General features: G+C 46.0%; 1 protein-coding gene across 7 annotated transcripts in view; it reads right to left on the reverse strand.

Moving 5' to 3' along the window:
• The window catches only part of KDM4C (lysine demethylase 4C), a 420,715-nt gene that overhangs the window by 162,463 nt on the left and 238,903 nt on the right, over positions 1-19,349 (reverse strand). For all 7 annotated transcript variants that reach the window (XM_045021569.1, XM_045021570.1, XM_045021571.1 and 4 more), the window contains 2 exons: positions 15,957-16,303; positions 6,929-7,040 (listed from right to left, as the gene is read on the reverse strand). In XM_045021569.1, coding sequence (XP_044877504.1) covers positions 6,929-7,040; positions 15,957-16,303 — 459 coding nt within the window. The remainder of the gene's footprint in view (positions 1-6,928; positions 7,041-15,956; positions 16,304-19,349) is intronic.

Raw genomic sequence — 19,349 nt, forward strand, 5'->3', positions numbered from 1 at the left:
GGTTGTTTTCAATCTCCCTTAACTAGCTTTTTTTTTAAAATCTATCATCAAAATATGCTGTTTAAAAAAAACTACTATATGTTAAAAGACGATATACAGTCCATATTCCTATCTACTAAAATACAAGCAAACAACCCAACAGAATTGCTGTGTACTTTTTCTCAAGTATTTTCCCCTAAAATGAATGTTGTGTTATTGGAAACGCATACAAAGGAATTTGAGAGATAGAGGTTATTTTTTCTTTTCCCAACTGTTAATAGCTGGTGCTTGCAAACCTGAAATAAAAACTGCTTTCAACAACTGTGATGTATCTTATTAGCATGTTCGCCTGTCAACCCAGAAAACATACCCAGGAGACCATGATCGATATTTTAATAAGAGATGTCTGATAAGTCATTCAAATCAAAAGTACCATCAAGTTAGCTACAGGAACTGTGTACGGATGATTCTATAGTAGCTGAGGGGAAAAGAGGCTTCTTTTAGCGCCACTTACCAAATATGCCACATAAGAAGATCAAATTTCCTTTGTAACTTAGGGCTTTAACATAAATATTAATACTAAATTTTTGAAAAAAAAAACCATACAGTGAAAGTTAAAATTATGATGGGATAAAAGTGTATACTGTGTACACTGTACTTTATGGTAATTTTCACTACACGTGATTTTCCTCATACGCACTGACCTTAGAACCTAACCCCCACGTAAGATGTGACTCCACTGTATTCATTTTTGAAAGTTTATAATAAGCGATGCTCCGGGGGGGGGGGGCGCAAGGTGGAAGTTTCACCTACAGCGCAAAATATCCTTGCACCAGCCCTGCGCACACACACCATTGCTTATAACAGTTAAGGAGAGCAAAAGCACCTTATACATGAGTGAAGCTGGCATACTGAATAGCTTGATGGCTGTACTATATCATTTTGACCTTCCTATTTTTTCACGACCCCCTCAGATTGAAATATTATGGGAGAAGCCTAATTCTATTTGGATCTATTAAAAAAAACTGTCCAATCTATCTAGCTTTGAGGTACAGTTTTAATATTGCGGAAAGATTGGTGCATAAGAGAAAGTTACTCACCTTGAGGTTCTTCGAGATGTGTGTCCCTGTGGGTGCTCCACTCTAGGTGACGGTGCGTCCCGGATATATGGAGATGAGAGGAGGTAGCCAAGGGCTCGAATGGAGGCTTCATGAGAGCGTGTAGAACGAGGTTAAGATTCCACGAAGCAGCTATTGGGTGAATTTCAGGGTAGAGGTTTTGCAGGTTTGTGAGAAATCGTTTTAGAGTTGGGTGAGTAAAGAGTGAATAACCTGCTAAGAGGTCATGGGAGGTGGTAAGTGCCACCAGGTGCACTTTGGTGGAGCTGAGCGAATATCCGTCTTGTTTTAGTTCCAAGAGGTAGCCTAGAATGATAGGGAGGGTTACCATATTGGGCGCTAAGTGCTTACGTAAGCACCAGAGGGCGAAATTCTTCCACTTCTGCGAGTAGGTTTTATGAGTGGAGTCTTTCCTACTGTGCAGGAAGACATATCGGACTTGCTTAGAACAGGCTAGTTCATGGGTTTGGAACCATGAAGGAACCACGCTGTGAGGTGGAGCTTAAGGAGCTCAGGGTAAAGAGCCAGTCTATTGTTCTGGAAAAGGAGATCTGGCCTGTTGGGGAGAGCCTGTGGGTGACGGGAGGACATGCAGAGTAGGTAGGGATACCACGTCTGTCTCAGTCAAGCCGGGGCAATAAGTATGACCCGGTCCTTATGGTCCACAATCTTCCAAAGAACCCCGTGTAGCAGAGGGATTGGTGGAAGGCGTACAGGAGAGAGGTGTTCCGCGGGATGAGGAATGCGTCTCCTGGGGATGGAGTTCTGAGTCCCACTCTGGAGCAAAACTGGGGACATTTTCAGTTCTGGGTTGTGGCAGAGAGGTCTACTGACGGGGTGCCCCAGAGGGAGAAGAGCTGTTGAAGTATTGTGGGGTGCAGTTCCTATTCGTGTTCCATCGAGAAGTGCCTGCCGAGTGCGTCGGCAGTAGTGTTGTGGCAGTCTGGCAGGTAGGAAGCGGTGGTCTGTATTTGACGTTATATACACCAATTCCATAGACGGATGGTTTCCATGCAAAGAGAATGTGAGCGTGCTCCCCCTTGTCTGTTGATGTAGTAATACATGCTATGTTGTCTGTTAAGACTCGCAGGTATTTGTTCTTTATGAGGGGAAAAAATGAAAGCACGCTCATCTCACAGCTCTGAACAATAAGAGATTTATGTGTAGGTGCGACTCTGATGCAGACCACTAGCTTTGTGCCCTGTGTCCCTCTAAATGCGCTCCACAACCAATTAGGGAAGCGTTCGTGGTGAGCACGAGTGCTGGGGATCAGTTCTGGAAGGAACCTTAGTGCAGAGGTTCTCTGGTCTTGTCCACCACTGTAGGGAAGCTTGAAAGTTGGGAGGCGGAGTTAACAGCATCCCTAAGGTGTGTCTGTTGGGTTTGAAATTGGAATTGAGCCAGCCCTGAAGACATCTCGTGTGCAGCCTGGCGTACTGGAGTATGAAGGTAGTAGCTGCCATATGACCAAGGAGCTGTAGGCAGAGTCTTGCCTGTGTCCTTGGATGAATAGAGAGCGTGCGTTTGAGCTGCGTGATAGCGGGGAATCTGTGATATGGGAGCAAGGTTCTGCTCTGGACTGAGTTGAGATGAGCTCCGAGGAACTCAATCTGTTGTGTAGGGGTCAGGGTGGATTTTTGGGCGTTTATTTGGAGGCCTAGGCTGTGAAAGAGGGCGATAGTGAAAGAGTAGCTTGGAGTGTCTCGCCATAGGAGTTGCCCTTGATGAGGCAATCGTCCAGGTAGGGGAACTACGTGACCCCATGTTTGTGGAGGTGAGCCACGAGTACAGCTAGAATTTAGGAAAAAAACTCCTGGCGCTGTGGAGAGGCCGAAAGGAAGAACTCATATTGGAGATGGTCGTGACCGATTGTGAAGCTTAGAAAGCGTCTGTGAGCTGGATGAATTGATATATGAAAAGAGATGTACTGTGGGTTGAGGGCTGAAAACCAGTCCCCTTGATCTAGTGCAGGAATTAATGTGCCCAGTGTGACCATTTTGAATTTTTGTATCCTTGCGAATTTGTTCAGTTGGCGTAAGTCTAGTATAGGCCTCCAGCCCCCAGTCCTTTTCTGGGTCAGGAAGTATTTTTTTTTTTTTTTTTAAGAAAACAGTTTATGTTTATCAAAGGGGAGGTCCTCCTCTTTGTTCTGCAGGTCTTTAGGGATGCCAGATGCAGAAAGCCATGAAGATCTGCGCATAATCACAGCCGGTGCAGTTGTACGGCTGCTGTGTCTGTCGTGTCTACAGAGGCTTGTAGGGCTGTTCTGGAAATCAATTGGCGCTCGCTCAGAATTGATTTAAAGCCCGCTGTCCTGTCCTCTGGAATGTAAGAGGCGAATTCAAAAGTTTATTGTAGTCATCAAAGTCATGCCTGGCAAGGAGTGCAAGGTAGTTTGCGATCCAGAATTGTAGAGTGGAGGATGTGTGAACCTTGCGACACAATACGTCAAGGTGTTTACGGTCCATGTCTTGTTCGTTCTTTGTGCGACTGCATTGATAATGAAAGAGTTCAGTTGTGGAAAAAAAAAATAGGAAGTCAGCGTCCTTAGCAGGAACATAGTATCTATGTTCGGCTTTTCTGCAGGTTGGTAATAAAGAAGCTGGAGTTTGCAGAGAGCGTCAGCTGGTTCCAAGAGTGCCTCATTTATAGGGAGCGAAGTAGGGAAACTGAGGCTGGAGGCTGCGGACCTTAGCCTGAGGTGGAAAAAGGCTCCAGTGGGGGAGGAGATGGAGGTGTGGCGAACTCTGCTTGCCCTTGTAGATCAGGTTCGCGCTCAGTGAAGGTAGCCAGTTCAGGTGGTGGGACTGCGCTGTCATGTTAAGAAGCGAAAGTGAAAGTGTGAGCGGTGCAGTGGGTCGGTTGGAGGTGCCCTGCAGGGGGTCTGTTGTTGGTGCAGGGGCGGAAGGCAGGCTCGGTGCCGACGTCCTACCTGGCACCGGGGCTTTTTTTTTTTTTTTTGCACTGAGGCTTGCGGTGCCGACGAGTTTGTCGGCACTGGGGCAGAGCGCATAGCCGGCTCCGTGGCTATTTTTAGTCCTCAGGCTTGCGGTGCCGACATCCTTGTCGGCACCAGGGCAGAGCGCGCAGCCTGCTTCGCGGCTAGTTTTAGCCCTGAGGCTTGCGGTGCCGACGTCCTTGTCGGCACCAAGGCAGAGCGCGCAGCCGGCTCCGGGGCTGTTTTTACGCTGAGGCGCTTGGTGCCGCGGAATCCTTCTGTGTTCGCCTCTACGGTCTGTGGGAGCCGTTGTTGAGGCGTGATCCGGGGCTGAGGCGCCTAGCTTTGGCGCTGTCAGCACAGAGGGTAGGGATCTCCCAGGAGACCCCTTACCCTTGTTAGAGTCTCTCCTATGAGACTGCTCTGCTTCTTGCCTCCGCTCCAGGGAGGGTGAAGCAACGCTCCCCACCGGTTTCGATCTGGCTGGGGAGGATGTGGGAGTGGGTTTAACTTTCCCCATCTCCGAAAGCGGCTGCGGGGATTTCTCCATGAGAAGCATTTTAAGCCGCAGGTCCCTGTCGTGCCGAGCCCCCGACTCGAGGCTCATACAGTAGAGGCACTTTGCGGGGATGTAGGCTTCCGCGAGGTACTTCACACAATGTGAGTGCCCATCCAACCTTGGTATGGAGTCGTGCCAGAAAACACACCTCTTGAATCCTGAAGCCCCTGGCATTGTAAATTAGAAATGGCAGGGGAGAGTGTCTCAGTGAGAGACAAGTCTGAAGTGATTTTTTTTTTTAAACTAAGTAACTAACTATGTAACTATACTAAAGGAAGGGAAACAACTGGGAAGTAATTAATAATTATTTCTATGTTCTTTGTTACTGTTTCCTATAGATACCAGGGAAGAGAAGGCAGCACTGCTCCGAGTCCCGTCTTCAGCCGAGGACGGTTGAGAAGGAACTGAGGAGGGTGTGGGGCGCATGCACTCAGGAAGATTCCAACTAGACGGGAGATACCATCTGGGTGCGTGCGCCCCAACCAGGCACTGCTACCGAAAATCTCCGATCGACAGCGCCGGGACGCACCGTCACCTAGAGTGGAGCACCCACAGGGACAGCACTCGAAGAAGAATATTATGCTCCTTATTTAGGCATCTAAGCGACTGGACTAAATTTCAGAAGTGCTGAGTACATAGCAGCACTCCTGGAAGTCAATGGTAGCTGCTCTGTGCTCGGTGTTTTTGAACATTATTTAACTGCTTAAATGTGAATTTAGGAGCCAGATTCTTTGCCCTGACACCATCTGCTTTGTGCACCACCAAAGCAAGCAGAAAGCTACCTTAATGCTGCTGCTGCCGCAGAGGAGGAATTGTGTCAGAAATGAGGATAGGGAGGCAGTCCTGGGTAGCTTTAAAATTTCATTAAGGGCTATTTTTGCTTTTAGTTGGCCTACATTTATGCCAGTCTCTTTAGCTAAGCTGAGACTCTGATCCCTGATTGTTAAAATCTTGAACTTCGCTTGTTACAGAAACTTACTGGTATAACTATAGGAATGGTATAAATGATACTCCTGGGAAAATATCACACCCGTGCACATGCACAGAATTCATGTCCCTTGCAAATTTCTTTGCTTCCCCACAGAAAAATGACTTTCTGACAGGGAAGCAAAGAGAAGCTGCAAGAGCAGTCATGCTGCACCACTCGCTAGCAGCACGGGTACATGGTTTCAGGCACCCAGAACAGCCAGTCGAGAGGTAAATCACAGTGGGGCTGGGGACACCTCAGCCAGTGCCTCCTAACCCTAAGGCGGGATCAGCTGCTAGTCCCAGCTGGGCTGGAGGCAGGAGAGGACGAGGCTTCTTCCTTCCCTGTAAGGAGTGGCTGGGGCTGTTTCAGACCCACCTCCAGAAACTTCTTGCAGCTGCAGGAAGCTCATCATCCTCCCCTGCTTCCTGCCCCCATTGCTCCTCAGCTGTGGGGTGAAGGGTCACTGTATGGGGAGCTGCTCCCCATCCACCCAATCCCCGTGCATCCGGACCGCCCATACCCAGACACCCCTACCAAGCCTCACCCGGTACATCCAGAACCCTCCTAGCCCTCCATACCCAAACCCCACCCCACTGAACCTCAACCCCTGCCTCAACCTGGAGATCCCCTGCCTCCAGAGCCCCACCCCTGCATCCAGATCACCCCCAGAGCTCCCTGCACTCAAACCCCCACCTGATGCCTCACCCCCTGCACCACCCTGAGCCTGCACATCCAGACCCCCATGCCACTGACGCTCAGGTAGCTGACCCCAGAACCCCACCCCACCAAGCCCCACGCCTGGTCTCTTTCATGAATCAAGACTACAGATGTCTTTTACCAGAACCACTTTTCAAGCCTCCAACTGGATGTCTATAAAACAATGGAATCACAACGCAAAAAAAAAAAAAAAAAAAAAAAGTCCGATGAGCTACAGTTTACAAGGATTGATGTTCTGAAGATCTAGAAATGGCATGTCATAGCTACACTTGCCTTCCTACAATAAGATGTAAAGTTTGCTGCTAAAACCAATTGCTGTGAAATCCAACAAAGGAGATCTGGCAGAAAGTGTCTTCATCCCACACACAGCACTTTACATGACTTCATACTGTTCTGAGCTTCTTACAAGACAGTTCTAATATGTTTAGGAGAATTTAAGCGAAAACGGGGAAAAATAAAGAACCCATTAATTCAGCGAGCATGCTGACAGCTTTTCAATGGAATTATTCTGCAACTTTAGAAGATTCCCCACAGTCAAAATATTCTTTCATCTTCAGCACTTTTGTCATAGTTAAAATATATATGTATACGGGTTTATAAAAAGACAGGCAGATATAATGAGAGAAACACATTAAAACCAAGCTCACCTTCATCACTTACTGCCTGCTGTTTAACCAGTGTCATAGGAGATCTGGCCGGGGGTTTACTTAGTGGATGACGCCAACTCTTACATGTTTTCTTTCTTTCAATTTCTGCTAACTGAAAGGGAGAAACCACATTTAGTTTAATTGGAAACTGAACAAAACTAATGCTGATAAGCAAGAACACTCTTCTGCTAATAGTATAAAGTATCCACTTTGTTAGATAAATTCTCACATAAGGCATGTAAAAAACCTCTCACTGATGGTTCAAAAATTTGTTTGACTAGTTATTTTGTTAGATCCAGGAGATGGGACAATCTCTCAGTTTACTTCAGAAAAAGGTGTAATAAAGGTAATAATTGGAGACATACCAATCTCCTAGAACTGGAAGGGACCTTGAAAGGTCATCGAGTCCAGCCCCCTGCCTTCACTAGCAGGACCAATTTTTGCCCCAGATCCTTAAGTGGCCTCCTCAAGGATTGAACTCACAACTCTGGGTTTAGCAGGCCAATGCTCAAACCACTGAGCTATCCCTCCCTGCTTGAAAAACAACTTGGTATTAGGACAACATATTAAAAAAACATGCATGGTTTTTCTTCATAACTTTTCCCCCATTCAGTTTAGGAACTAAAAATTAAAATGCAACATTTGTCTTTAAAAAGAAACACAAAGCAACCATTAACATATAATTACAACAAATAAATGCTAAATTTACTGAATAAAGATTAACGCTGGCTGAAAATGTAATGTACGCTAGAATACTGCTGTATATTTCAAAACATTTTACCACACTGACTCATAAGGTATCAAATGGAAATGTGTGTGCCATTTCATTTATCTGCACAGCCATACAATTCACCCTGTGGTGGCTTCATGCAGTTGTCAGTAATTATCATCATATGGGTACTTTTAAAAAAAAGGGAAAATCACATCACAACAGCCTCATTTATCAAGGATCAGTACCAGAGATCACTTCTGGAGTTTTCCAGTCTAGGTAAGGAGGAAAGATAAAGGAGATGACTGACAAAACAATGCTCGTCCTCGAGAGCAAGAAAACAGCAAATCAAGACTGTCAGCAGCTACAATACAGAGCTACATACTGTTTACTAAAATAATGGAGGGGGGAGGATGTTGTGGCTAAGGCTGGGTTTATGACAACATCAAAAGATGCAACTAGCTGAGCAAAAAAGTAAGGCAGACTGGCCTTCCTAATAGCCTCTGTAATATAATTCTGTACAACCATAACACAGAGAGAGCATGGAGGTGTACTGGAAAATATTTGAAAAGCTACTTGGGAATGTTTGCGAGGTACCCAAACAGGTAAATTAAATATAACCCGTTACACAGTATGATCACAACATTGAAAAGATGTTTATAGTACTTAATATTATTACAAGGGGAGGAGTGGTGTCAGGACTCAAATCTCACATCTCTCTGAAAAATTATTAGTGCAATCTTCATGTCTGTGAAAGGGAACTGCTGTTTTATTTCTGCCTCTAAATTATATTTCCCCTACTTTGGGTACGTCTGGCAATGCAACAATCGGTTTTCCTTCCTCTCTGTTAATATCAGAGGCAGGTTCAGTCTGTCATACAGCAACTACATACTCCTCTTTTCGCTAAGGCCCATACTTGTTCTGCTTCTCCAAGATAATCCTGACTGCCTCTTATCTCAGCCTGAGAAAACAAAAATTGTGCATTTTGTAGTGGGTAATAATGAGAAGATTTTACTAAATGTACTAATTAAAAATAAAAATTGACACTATTGAACATGAGGACTTCTCCTAAAGGCACCTTAGATGCATCTCAGAAGTCCAAAAGGGATAAGAAGCCTCATGCCTCCAATACACAATGCCTGTTTCAGATGTACCTTGAGGAGTCATTTTACTCTTCGCATGCCAAAACCATGTCCTTGCGTTCACCCATCTCTGTGCTAACACAAGCCGGAGAATAAAGATCCACAAGCAAGGGGGCAGACAGAAGCCATAGCTTCAAGGCAGAAATGTGGTCCCAATCCCAGAAAAAAGCCACACTAGCTGATGTAACTAAGAAAAACAAGAGCCTCATCTCAACCATGCTGCCCCACAGAGCTCTTCATCAGCTTCTGCAGCAGATGGCCTGGTTCTATCAGCTGCTTTACTTGAGGAAGCCAGTAGCCTATGTGGACCAGTTCCAATAAATAAGTCAACATGTTCCCCTCTCCTCAGCCTCATGCCCTTGGGAAGTTATTCCCTCATGAATCCAGCCCATTGTACTGAAATTTTAACTGGATACTCTTTCACCTCTCATTAGACAGTGGTTCATGGCCTTTGATCCTCTATTTGTTCTGGGGTCCTTAACTCAATTTCCTCTTTCTCCCTAAATCAACATCCCACCCACCATCCATGTATATGGACCACTTCCTGTTGAAGTCCAGGCTCCATCTACATATCACAAATATCCAAATTATTTTTGTATCATCCTCCTCCATCCAATCCTTCAAACCTCCTTGACATACATGCAAACAAACAAGCAAACCAAAAAAGAGAAATAGTCCATTCTTAGTGATTCTGGTGATCCAGGGCACACTCTAAAGGGTCAGGATATTACTCATCTGAGAACTAAGTGATCTTTACTGGAGCCTATTCAGAATTTCAAAGGTTTGATGAAAACCTTCACTTGTTTTCCATTACCTGACCCCTTCCCTCCCCTCCATATATGACTCTTTTTTATAACAGATGAAAAGATAAAAAGAGAGTGGTTTTCATACCAAAAAAATTGAAGAATGAAGAAGGTAAATGTTCCCATTTCTCTCTCACCTCTTGGCTGGAAGAACAGGAGCTCCCTGAGGAAGGGCCTGAAGAAGCAGCAGCTCAGGATAGACTTTTTCCCATCAATTTTATGATTCTAAGTTATGTAGAGTAGGGTTGGCCTGGGCACTCCCTGGAGTCACGCCTTCATGGTGCCCAATATAGGGCCCTGCCAACCTGACCCCCACTCAGTTCCTTCTTGCTGGCTACTCCAACAGTGGGGAAGGAGGATGGGTATTGGAATGGACATGAACACCACATCTCGAAGACCAACAGTTATGAGAAGGTGAGTAACCATTTTTTCTTCTTCACGTCGATTCTAATCAGGTGACTTCCAAGCCCAAGTTCAGGAGGCGGGGTTGGAGTTTCCACTGATTGGAGCACCACTCTACCAAAGGCCGCATCGTCTCTGGTCTGCTGAGTGATTGCATAGTGCATGATGAAAGTGCGTATGGAGGACCATGTCACCATTCTGTATATTTCCTGCACCAGGAACGTCGTTGAGGAAGCCTGAGTCCTGGTGGAGTGCACAGTGATCAGAGGAGCAGGCACCCCTGCCAGGCTGTAGCACTCACGGATGCAGGATGTGATCCAGGAAGCAATCCATTGAGAAGAGATGGGAAGACCTTTCATTCTGTCCGCCACTGCCACGAATAACTGGACAGACTTTCAGAATGGCTTCATCCTCTCGATGTAGAAGGCTAGCACTCTGTGGACATCCAATGAGTGAAGCCTTTGGTCCCTGCCGCTCGAGTGAGGCTTAGGATAGAATACTGGGAGGAAGATGTCCTGGTTGATGTGAAATTGAGAGACAACCTTCGCGAGGAAAGTCGGGTAAGGCCTGAGCTGGACCTTGTCCTTATGGAACACAGTGTAAGGGGGCTCTGATGTCAAGGCCTTGAGCTCAGACACCCTCCTGGCTGAGGTTATCGCTGCCAGAAACGCTACCTTATATGAGAGAGAGAGCAGGGAGTACTTCGCCAAAGGTTCAAAAGGTGGCCCATGAGTCTGGAAAGGACCAGGTTGAGGTCCTAAGTCAGGATCGGTTGCTTGACCTGTGGCTATCAGAGGCAATGAGGACGGGGTCTGCTACAGATTCTTAGTGGCATCGCTGATAGTTTTAATCAGTGGCAGTGCGATACGGGACGGCCCAGGAGAGGGGGAGAGGGAGGATGTCAATCATCTGATCGACCTCCTCTACTACCTCCTCAGTCTTGATATTAAGGCTCTGGGCCACCCGTCTCAGCAGCTGCTGAAGGACCCTTGTGTTCACTGAGGCCAGAGCAGTTGAGGAACCTGCCAGCGCCTCATCCGGCAACAAGGAAGATGAAATGGTGGCCGGGTCTCTTCCCTGCCCTCAGGCCTCTGGGATCCCGTGGGGCAAGGAGCAGCTGAACTGCAACTAGTGCCGCGGCCGGTGCTGGTATCAGTGCCAAGGATGGAGTGGCAACAGGTGCCGCCAGCGCCAGTGGCATGATCGGTGCCATGGTCATTGAAGGTGCCATCAGAGTCAAGACCATTGATGTCGGTGGGTGGCTCCCCACCGGGATGCCCGGTGTGGAGGATGTATGCGTCTGCCCGAAAGAAGCTGAGATCACTGATGCCGCTCCAGCGATAGACCCAGGGTATCCAGAAGGACCACCGAGGAGCCTGCCATTAGCCCGGCCATGGTGCCGGGTAGGGCTGTCAGTCGCAGAGGAAGCAGGATCTTCTGCTCCTACTAGAGCGCGATGACTCTGCTTCCGACTCTGAGGTCTCAGACTGTGATGACCACGAAGGAGCGGAGCTGCTTGGTGCCAGAGAGTGGTGCCAACTGGGGGACCAGAGCAGTTCACCCACACAGGCCACAGGCTGATGCATCCCATCCTGAGGAAGAAGTCAACGGAATCCCCACCCAATGGGTGCGGATGGGGGTTTACTGGGCAGCTGGTCTTTAGACCTGGCTGGGGGGCGCCCTCTTTTTCTGTTTGTGGGACACTGAGGAGTGCGACTGGTGCCTCACCAATGTCTGGGTGTGCGCGGAGTCGTGGCAGTGCCAAGGGTCTCTAGCAGAGTCCTTCCTTGTCAGCAGCTCACGCATGGATGGTGCCGGAGCGCTGCATGCTGAGGATGTGGCACTTGAAGTCGGATCCACCATGCCCGGCTCTGACTGAGGCCGAAGTGCTGCCTCCATAAACAATACTCAGAGGTGGTGCTCCCTGTCTTTAAGAGTCCTGAGGCAAAAATTTCTACAGATTTTGCATCTGTCTCTAAGATTCCCCTTGCCAAGACACTTCAAGCACGAAGTGTGCGGGTTACTTTTCAGCATAAACCTGCTATAGTACAAGCACGGTTTAAAACCCGGAGACCAAGGCATAACCCGGTGCCAGGGAAAAACAATGGGGGGGACCCCCGAATGAAAAAAAAAAAAACCTACTACACTAACTATATATATGAACACTGCTAACATGCACTTGCCAAGGCAAGAGCAACGGGGAGTTCCAGCTAGACGTCACAGGCAGTAAGAAGGAAATGAGGGGGGTCAGGTTGGCAGGGCCCTATATTGGGCGCCATGAAGGAGCAACTCCAGCGGGTGCCCAGGCAGATCCTACGGATACTGCTAGGGGAATATCTTCCGGCTGTCGTGCATGCGGCACGCGAACACCTGATTGGAATTGACATGAACAAGCACTCAAGGAAGAATCCATGGACATTGTTCCACAATTGGACAAACCTGAGGAAAATCCTGCTCACAGAGCTAGTGAAATAACATAGTATTTTCTCAATATACAAAAGGAACAATGTGTATTCTTCTGATAAAGAATCTCCAGCTCCCCAAGAAGATTTAGGTAAGTTGCTCTCCCATTGATACAGCACAGTGAAGACACTTGGATAATTCGACCTAAGCTATGTCAACTCCAGCTACGTGAATAATGTAGCTGGAGCAGCGTAACTTAGGTCGACTTACCCCAGTAGTGAAAACAAGCCCTTAGATACAGTTAATTTGGAATGAGACTTTTCTAATCAGTCCAGGCACTTTAATGATCACATACCAATATTTTACTCTTTTCCAAAACATAATCCAAATACTTTAAATTTTCAAAAGTGGATGTAGCTGTTGCCGCACTTTTTATGGAAACACTGATTCCATCAGAGGAGGACTTCCTAGCTATGGACAAAAGGACTGAGGACTTTCTGAGAAAAAACTCTGGGGCTTCCTGTGCAATGCTGACAGCTTCTGCCCTAGTTACGTGCTACTGAAGGCCCCTCTCAGTATTGGACAAATAACCTAACTGATTAACCACCAGCCAAAGACAAAACACTCTTCCCAGTTCTACAAGAATTGCTTGTTCCCTTGCTTCATCCTTTGTTACAGATGCCTCCTTAGGTACTCTGAAGATTTTCTGATAGATCCATGACTTTAAACACCATCACGCATACACGGATTAGTTTAAGAGCATCAGGAGGAGATTTACAAGACAAACTGATGGGTACCTCAATATTTTCAAAGTGAAGCTCTTTGGGGAGTGGTGATAAAGTAGTGGTGGAAACTTCTGGCAAAGGTAAGAAATCTCTTCCTTCTATGAGATAGAATAGAAGGGAATTTTGTCCTGATAGTAGAAACAAGCAGCCCTTTGGGCTGCTCATCCTGCTATCAAAGAAGAGATTCTGACTTCTACAGAGATAGATGATGATAATAGAGGTAGATGATGGACAACAGCTGGTAAGATAAATATCAGGAGATGCAAATCTGAATTTACCTCTATGCCTTCTTCCACCTCTAAGAATAATGGCAAGACTCTTTAGTCCACATGTATAAGGCGCCGGACCAAAATAGGAGGAAGACCCCAAAAACTTTGCACACTATTGATCTACCTTAAACAGGTTAGGTTATAGAATTAATTCTGAATGGATACTGAGTTGAACTGAACTCTTCCCAGGGACAGATTCATCAAGCCCCCAACATCCAAAGAGCAACTGATATGCCAGATTACACAAGAAGTCATCTGTCACTGTCTCCAAACAGGGGCAACAGAGCCTGTTCTATCGTTCAAATGCTAAAAGGTAATTCACTCAATATTCTCCAATGTTCTCAAGAGGACAGGACTCACAGAGTAACATTGGATTTGAAGGCCCCCAAGTAGCTCAGAAGGAAATTCAGATTCAATGCAGAAATGATAAAGTTAATGCAAAGTCATTGGCTCTCTACAGGGAGCCTACAGTACCCTGCTGTTCTTTCCAAAAAGAGTGCATGGTTTTTCAAGTTTCTATCACTATTAATGGGTCCAATATTGCTTCTGTAACAACACCCATGGTCAGTTCATCTGTGAGGATTGAAACCAAGGTAGCTCAATCTGAATGCATGAACCACTATTGCCTGAGCTAAAGGACCCAGTCCATTAGCTCAGAGGGAATGGCAAATTCATGAACACTCCTTATGTGGTCCTTCCACTAGAGGGGGATAAAGATATACTTGATGAATGTGGGGAAGCTCATCACAACCTTCAGAGGTCATAGTACTTCAAATCCCTGACTGACCCACCAGTTGCAATGACTTGTCTGGTCAGTTCATTTCCAGGGAATGAACTCAGGACTCCTAGTTCTAAAAGCACAAGGTTCTCCTGAATCTGAGCTAAACAGATCTGCTCTTTAGTTCAAGATTCAGCCATTTCTAGCAGTCCATATTAACACGATGAACAAACCAAGATCTTTACCTTTTCACCCCAATGTTACACATTTTCTAAACACTGCTGAACTCCTTCAACCTTCTCTGGTACACAGATTTCCTGTCTGGCCTTTAAATTAGTATTCAGGGTACTAATCTCTCTCTTCCTCCACTTATTCCTAAAGAAAACATTAATTTTTACAGAGCTCAGGAAACTGCACTACCTTCCTTCTGTTAAATCCATTTCACCTGAAGGGGGGAAAAACCATACGTTAGATGAATATAGGGCCATTAAGATTTATATCTAAGGTATTAAACCCTTCAGGAATTCAAGTTATGTTTTCATCCGCTATTATCCAGATGTTAATGGTGAGAAGGCCTCAAATACTTCAACTGCCATATAGATCAAAGCATGTTTTCCAAAGCACATAAAGACACACATGTTTTCACCAAACAATGTCATGGCTTATTCCACTAGGTCACACACAATCTCTGGAGTGGTAAGAGCTCAAGCCTCTATGAAGACATCTGCAAGGTTGTGACCTTGTCTTTAGAACACACTTTTGCCAGCTACTGTATGGTCTCTCTTTAGTCATCTGCCAACCCTCAACATTTGGTAGGAGGGTGATACAATCTGTAGTGCCTCCCTAAGCATCCTTGCTAGTGGTTATAAATACAGTGTATAGTTACACAAAGTCTAAGGCCAGAAGGGATCACCAGATCATCCAGTCTAATAGCCTCTATATATCACAGACCACCAACACCAACCAGAACCCACACACTAAACCTAACAACTGAAAACAGATGACAGTATTACAGCCCTCAGGAGACTAAATTATTATGTGCCACAGGCAGACAAGTTCAAATCACTTTTCTTACCATGAGATTATTTACTGCTGTTCATATCCCCATGTCAGACTGCCAGACTTTCCAATAGCAGGAGAAGAAAAATTTGATTGTGGTATCCCTGTGAGTTTCCTTCCTCCTATCCACCTATTCTGAATAACAAGCAATCCTCTAACACATTTTAGGGGTACTGACTCATGGTAAATGATTGGTATTTTTCCTCAGTTCTTTGAATATGTAAAAAAACTTCTTTCCTCACACTTGAATATCTTATAGTAGTGGCCACGTCTGCTCTCATGGGATGCTTTCTTTTCCATTTTTAGTTTATTTCAAAGGCTCTAGCTAAGTTTCCTAGTATAGTTACAGTGTGGGGAGTCCTCCACTCTGGCAGTTAATGAAAAGGGGAGGGGCTTAGCTATACCTTCCGACAATTCAGACTTGCCTACCTACTGTCAGATTACCAGATATCCAAAATAGGAAAAGAAAAAAAATTATCCAGTAAACTGCAATAATATTCTGCCCTAATTCAGGAAATCATCCCTATTCAGGAGAGCCCTTAAGCACATGCTTCATTTCAAGCACGTGCTCAGGTCTCACTGAACTCAATGGGACTTAACACACACAAAGTTCAGCAGGTTTTGGTTAGTAGCCTGCTGTTGTTCGACAGGCGTCTGTGCCCTTGATTATGAATAAATTAAAACCACCATGCAATATGTTTCATATACAATGGGTATTTTCAAAGCATTTTTTCTTACAGCAGGTATTTCTCCAGGTTCCAAGCCACTTTCGCTACTTTCACTGCTTTCTAGGTCGCTGACATCATCCTCTGTGGACACACTATTCGTTTCTTCTTTTTCCAGGCCCTCTGATTCAAAGGAAGCATATCCAGGTGACTTTTGGCCTGATTCAACCTGCACAGACTGATTCTGATATTTTAAAGAGTCGTCTTCTTCATTTATACAACTAACAAATGTAGGAATGGGGAGTGTAGAATCCTTAGGTGTAAAGGAAGCAATACTGGAATCTTCCTTGTCCTCATCTTCTGTTTTTATTTTCTGCATTACAGGAGTAGGGCTGAAAAGTGAGTTTGAACAGATGTTCCCTAGGTATAAAAAATATGGATTTGTTAATAAACTTCATATTGTATTATTATTATTCTATACCATTCTCACAGCAGTCTGAATTGAATATCAGTTTCATAACTCTGCTTCTCATTTAGAAATCCTGTCTAGCATTCCATCAACAAAAGGCCAGACTAAAAAGTGAATGATATGTTTTATCAAAGAATAATTTAAGTAATAGCATATTGAGTTTAGAGTGTAAAACTTCTTTTACATCTTGTTTTTCTTTCTATTGGCATTTTCAAATTGAACAACTAGACAAAGCATTTTTGTATCAATTGAAATTATCAATATGCACTTGGCATGATTATTCTGACAGCCTACAAGCAATTTAACTACTTGAAATAACCATTGTAAAAGGTTGGCATATTGAACTTTATACTCTGAATTTACACCTATTATGCCTGTGTGAAAATCTGTCAGTAAACAAGAAATAATGACTTAAAATACAGAAAATATATTTACAAGAAATATCAAGAATTGTCTGCAAATAGCAGCACTGACATAAAAATCACCAAAAATTACAGTGAGTAATTTTGTACTTCAGTGCTGCTGAAGATTAATTTCACATGCAGTATACAATTAATATTAAAATCATCTATCTGGTTGCAGAATTTACCAATAAGTAGTCCCATCTGACGTCAATGCAGAACGTCCAGATATAAAGAATATTTTCTTTAATTAATTGTTGGGATGTACCAGCCAGAGGTTGCAGGCACCAATTACCAGCACCATACATGTAACAACGTAGCTCAGCTGTCACATCCACAAGGCTCCCTCTACAAAGGCCCAATCTTCCATCTTTTAATTATGAAAAGAAGAATGGACTGAGCTCTATTTTACAAAGCTTGTATTTCACCTTGGCACTTAAGTAGGGACTTGTTTTTTCCATAATGATGAACATTCCCAACTTCTATTTAAGTCAATGCAAATGATCAGTCCCTCTGAAAATCAGGCAAAGGAGTGGATATTGTAAAGTCCCAACTCAGCAAAGTATGCACATGCTTACTTCTAAGCACATGAGTAGTCCTATTGAAGTCACATGTGGACAATTCACCTTGTCGTCTGTCTGGTGCTGGGAACTGTACAATGCCTACAGCTTCTGGTTCTGGTTCTGGTACATTTGAACAAGGATGGTATTTCCAGTAAGGGTAATATTCTTCATTCCTGAAAACAGTTTTGGTGCCAAACTGAAAACGAAGGGACTAATCATGTGCTTAAAGTCAGGCATGTGCTCAAGTATTTTGCTTAACTGGGGCCTAAGCACCCTTCTGGACAGGAGTGTGAGACTATGTCTTGCCCACAGTGAAATTCAGAGTTAACGAGAGAATGAATCTCAGAAAAGGTATCAGTATCAAAATAGGGTAAATAAAAATATGCTGGGCTGGCACTGCCATATAGGGTGACCAGACGTCCCGATTTTATCGGGACTGTCCCGATATTTGCTTGTTTGTCCCGCGTCCCGACCAATGTTAGGTCGGGACACTGGACAAACAAGCAAAGGCTCCGGAGCCTGGAAGGGCTCGCGCCCTTCCCCGCCCCGACTCTGCCTCCTCCTTCCCCAATTGGCTCCCTCCCCAAATCCCCGCCCCCATCCCCGCCCCATTGGCTCCCTCCCCAAATCCCCGCTTCTTGCCAAGCACGCCATGCCCAGGAGACGCAGGGGAACGTGGGGCCGGGGTGAGTGTGAGTCCGGCCTGGCCCCGAGCAGGCAGGACTCGGGCGCGGTGCCTGGATGGAGAGTAGGGAGTGGCCTGCGGGGCCAGTCGGTGGCTATTCTCCCCTCTTGGGCAGCGGGACACGGGAGCAACCGCTGCTGCAGCTCCCACTGCTGCGGGGGGAGGATGTGGCCAAGCATGTGGCGCCCGGGCCTGAACCCGGGCCTGCTGCGGGGACCCAGCAGCACGCACACTGCGCCCCGCCACTGGCCAGTCGCGTCTGGGCTGGCTGCCCAGCTGGTGCAATCCCGCGGCGGAGGCATCGGCAGCCCAGCCCCGTTCGTTCCCCTATGGGACCCGAGCAGGATGGGGGGGCTGGGGCCTGCTGCCCCCACTCCAGGGCCGCCCGTGGGATTGCACCAGCTGGGCAGCCAGCCCAGACGCAACTGGCCAGGGGCTGGGCGCGTGGTGTGCGTGCTGGGTCCCCGCAGCAGGCCCGGGCTCGGGGGGTTCATGGGCACCAGAGCCGCAGCCGCCAAGTTTGGCCAGCGGCCGCTTCCTCCCCCCGGGGATGTGGGAGCTGCAGCAGCGGCTGCTCTCAAGTCCCGCTGCCCAGGTGGGGAGAACAGCCGCCGCCGCCTGGCCCCGCAGGTCACTCTGAACTCTCCCTACAGGTACCATGCCCAAGTCCTGCCTGCTTGGGGCCAGCCCGGACTCACACTCACCCCGGCCCTGAGCTCCCCTGAGTCTCCCGGGCCTCCCTCCAGCGCTTGCGGAGGGAGAAGGAATCGGGGGTGGGGAATTTTTTTTTTGCTCTTCCGCCATTTTTTCCCCCATTGCCACACCCCCCCGCGTCCCGATATTTGACCTGGGTGATCTGGTCACCCTACTGCCATATGCAACATGTGCATAGGGAGCATGCTCTCTAGCAGACACTTCTAGTGTAGCTTAGGTAATATAACTTGTACACTTGGAGGTGGGGGATTTTGTGCACAAAGAAAACTAAAACTCTGTACAACATTATACACAATTCGTTTTCTGCCTCTAAATGTAAGCAGTACACCTCAAGTGTACATATTCTGTACAGTGTCTCTCAGTGGATAAGGTATTTCATATCATTTTCCAGATAAGTTTTTCATTCACTACAATGTGCCAATCTATGGAAGGAGTTCATTTAAAAACATTTGTGCTTTTTTTTTTTGCGGGGGGGAAGGTTCCTTTCTTTTAAAAATAAATGAGTAAAAATAATTTTATCTGTTTTGCTCTCAGCTCAATATTTTAAATTGATTGTGCTCTTGCTCCTATCACACAAAAATACCATATGATGCTCCTGCTTGCATGATTTCCCTGCATAAAATCTTTATGAATA

Source organism: Mauremys mutica, chromosome 6 (genome assembly GCF_020497125.1).
Source record: "Mauremys mutica isolate MM-2020 ecotype Southern chromosome 6, ASM2049712v1, whole genome shotgun sequence".
In the NCBI taxonomy this organism is placed as follows: Eukaryota; Metazoa; Chordata; order Testudines; family Geoemydidae; genus Mauremys; species Mauremys mutica.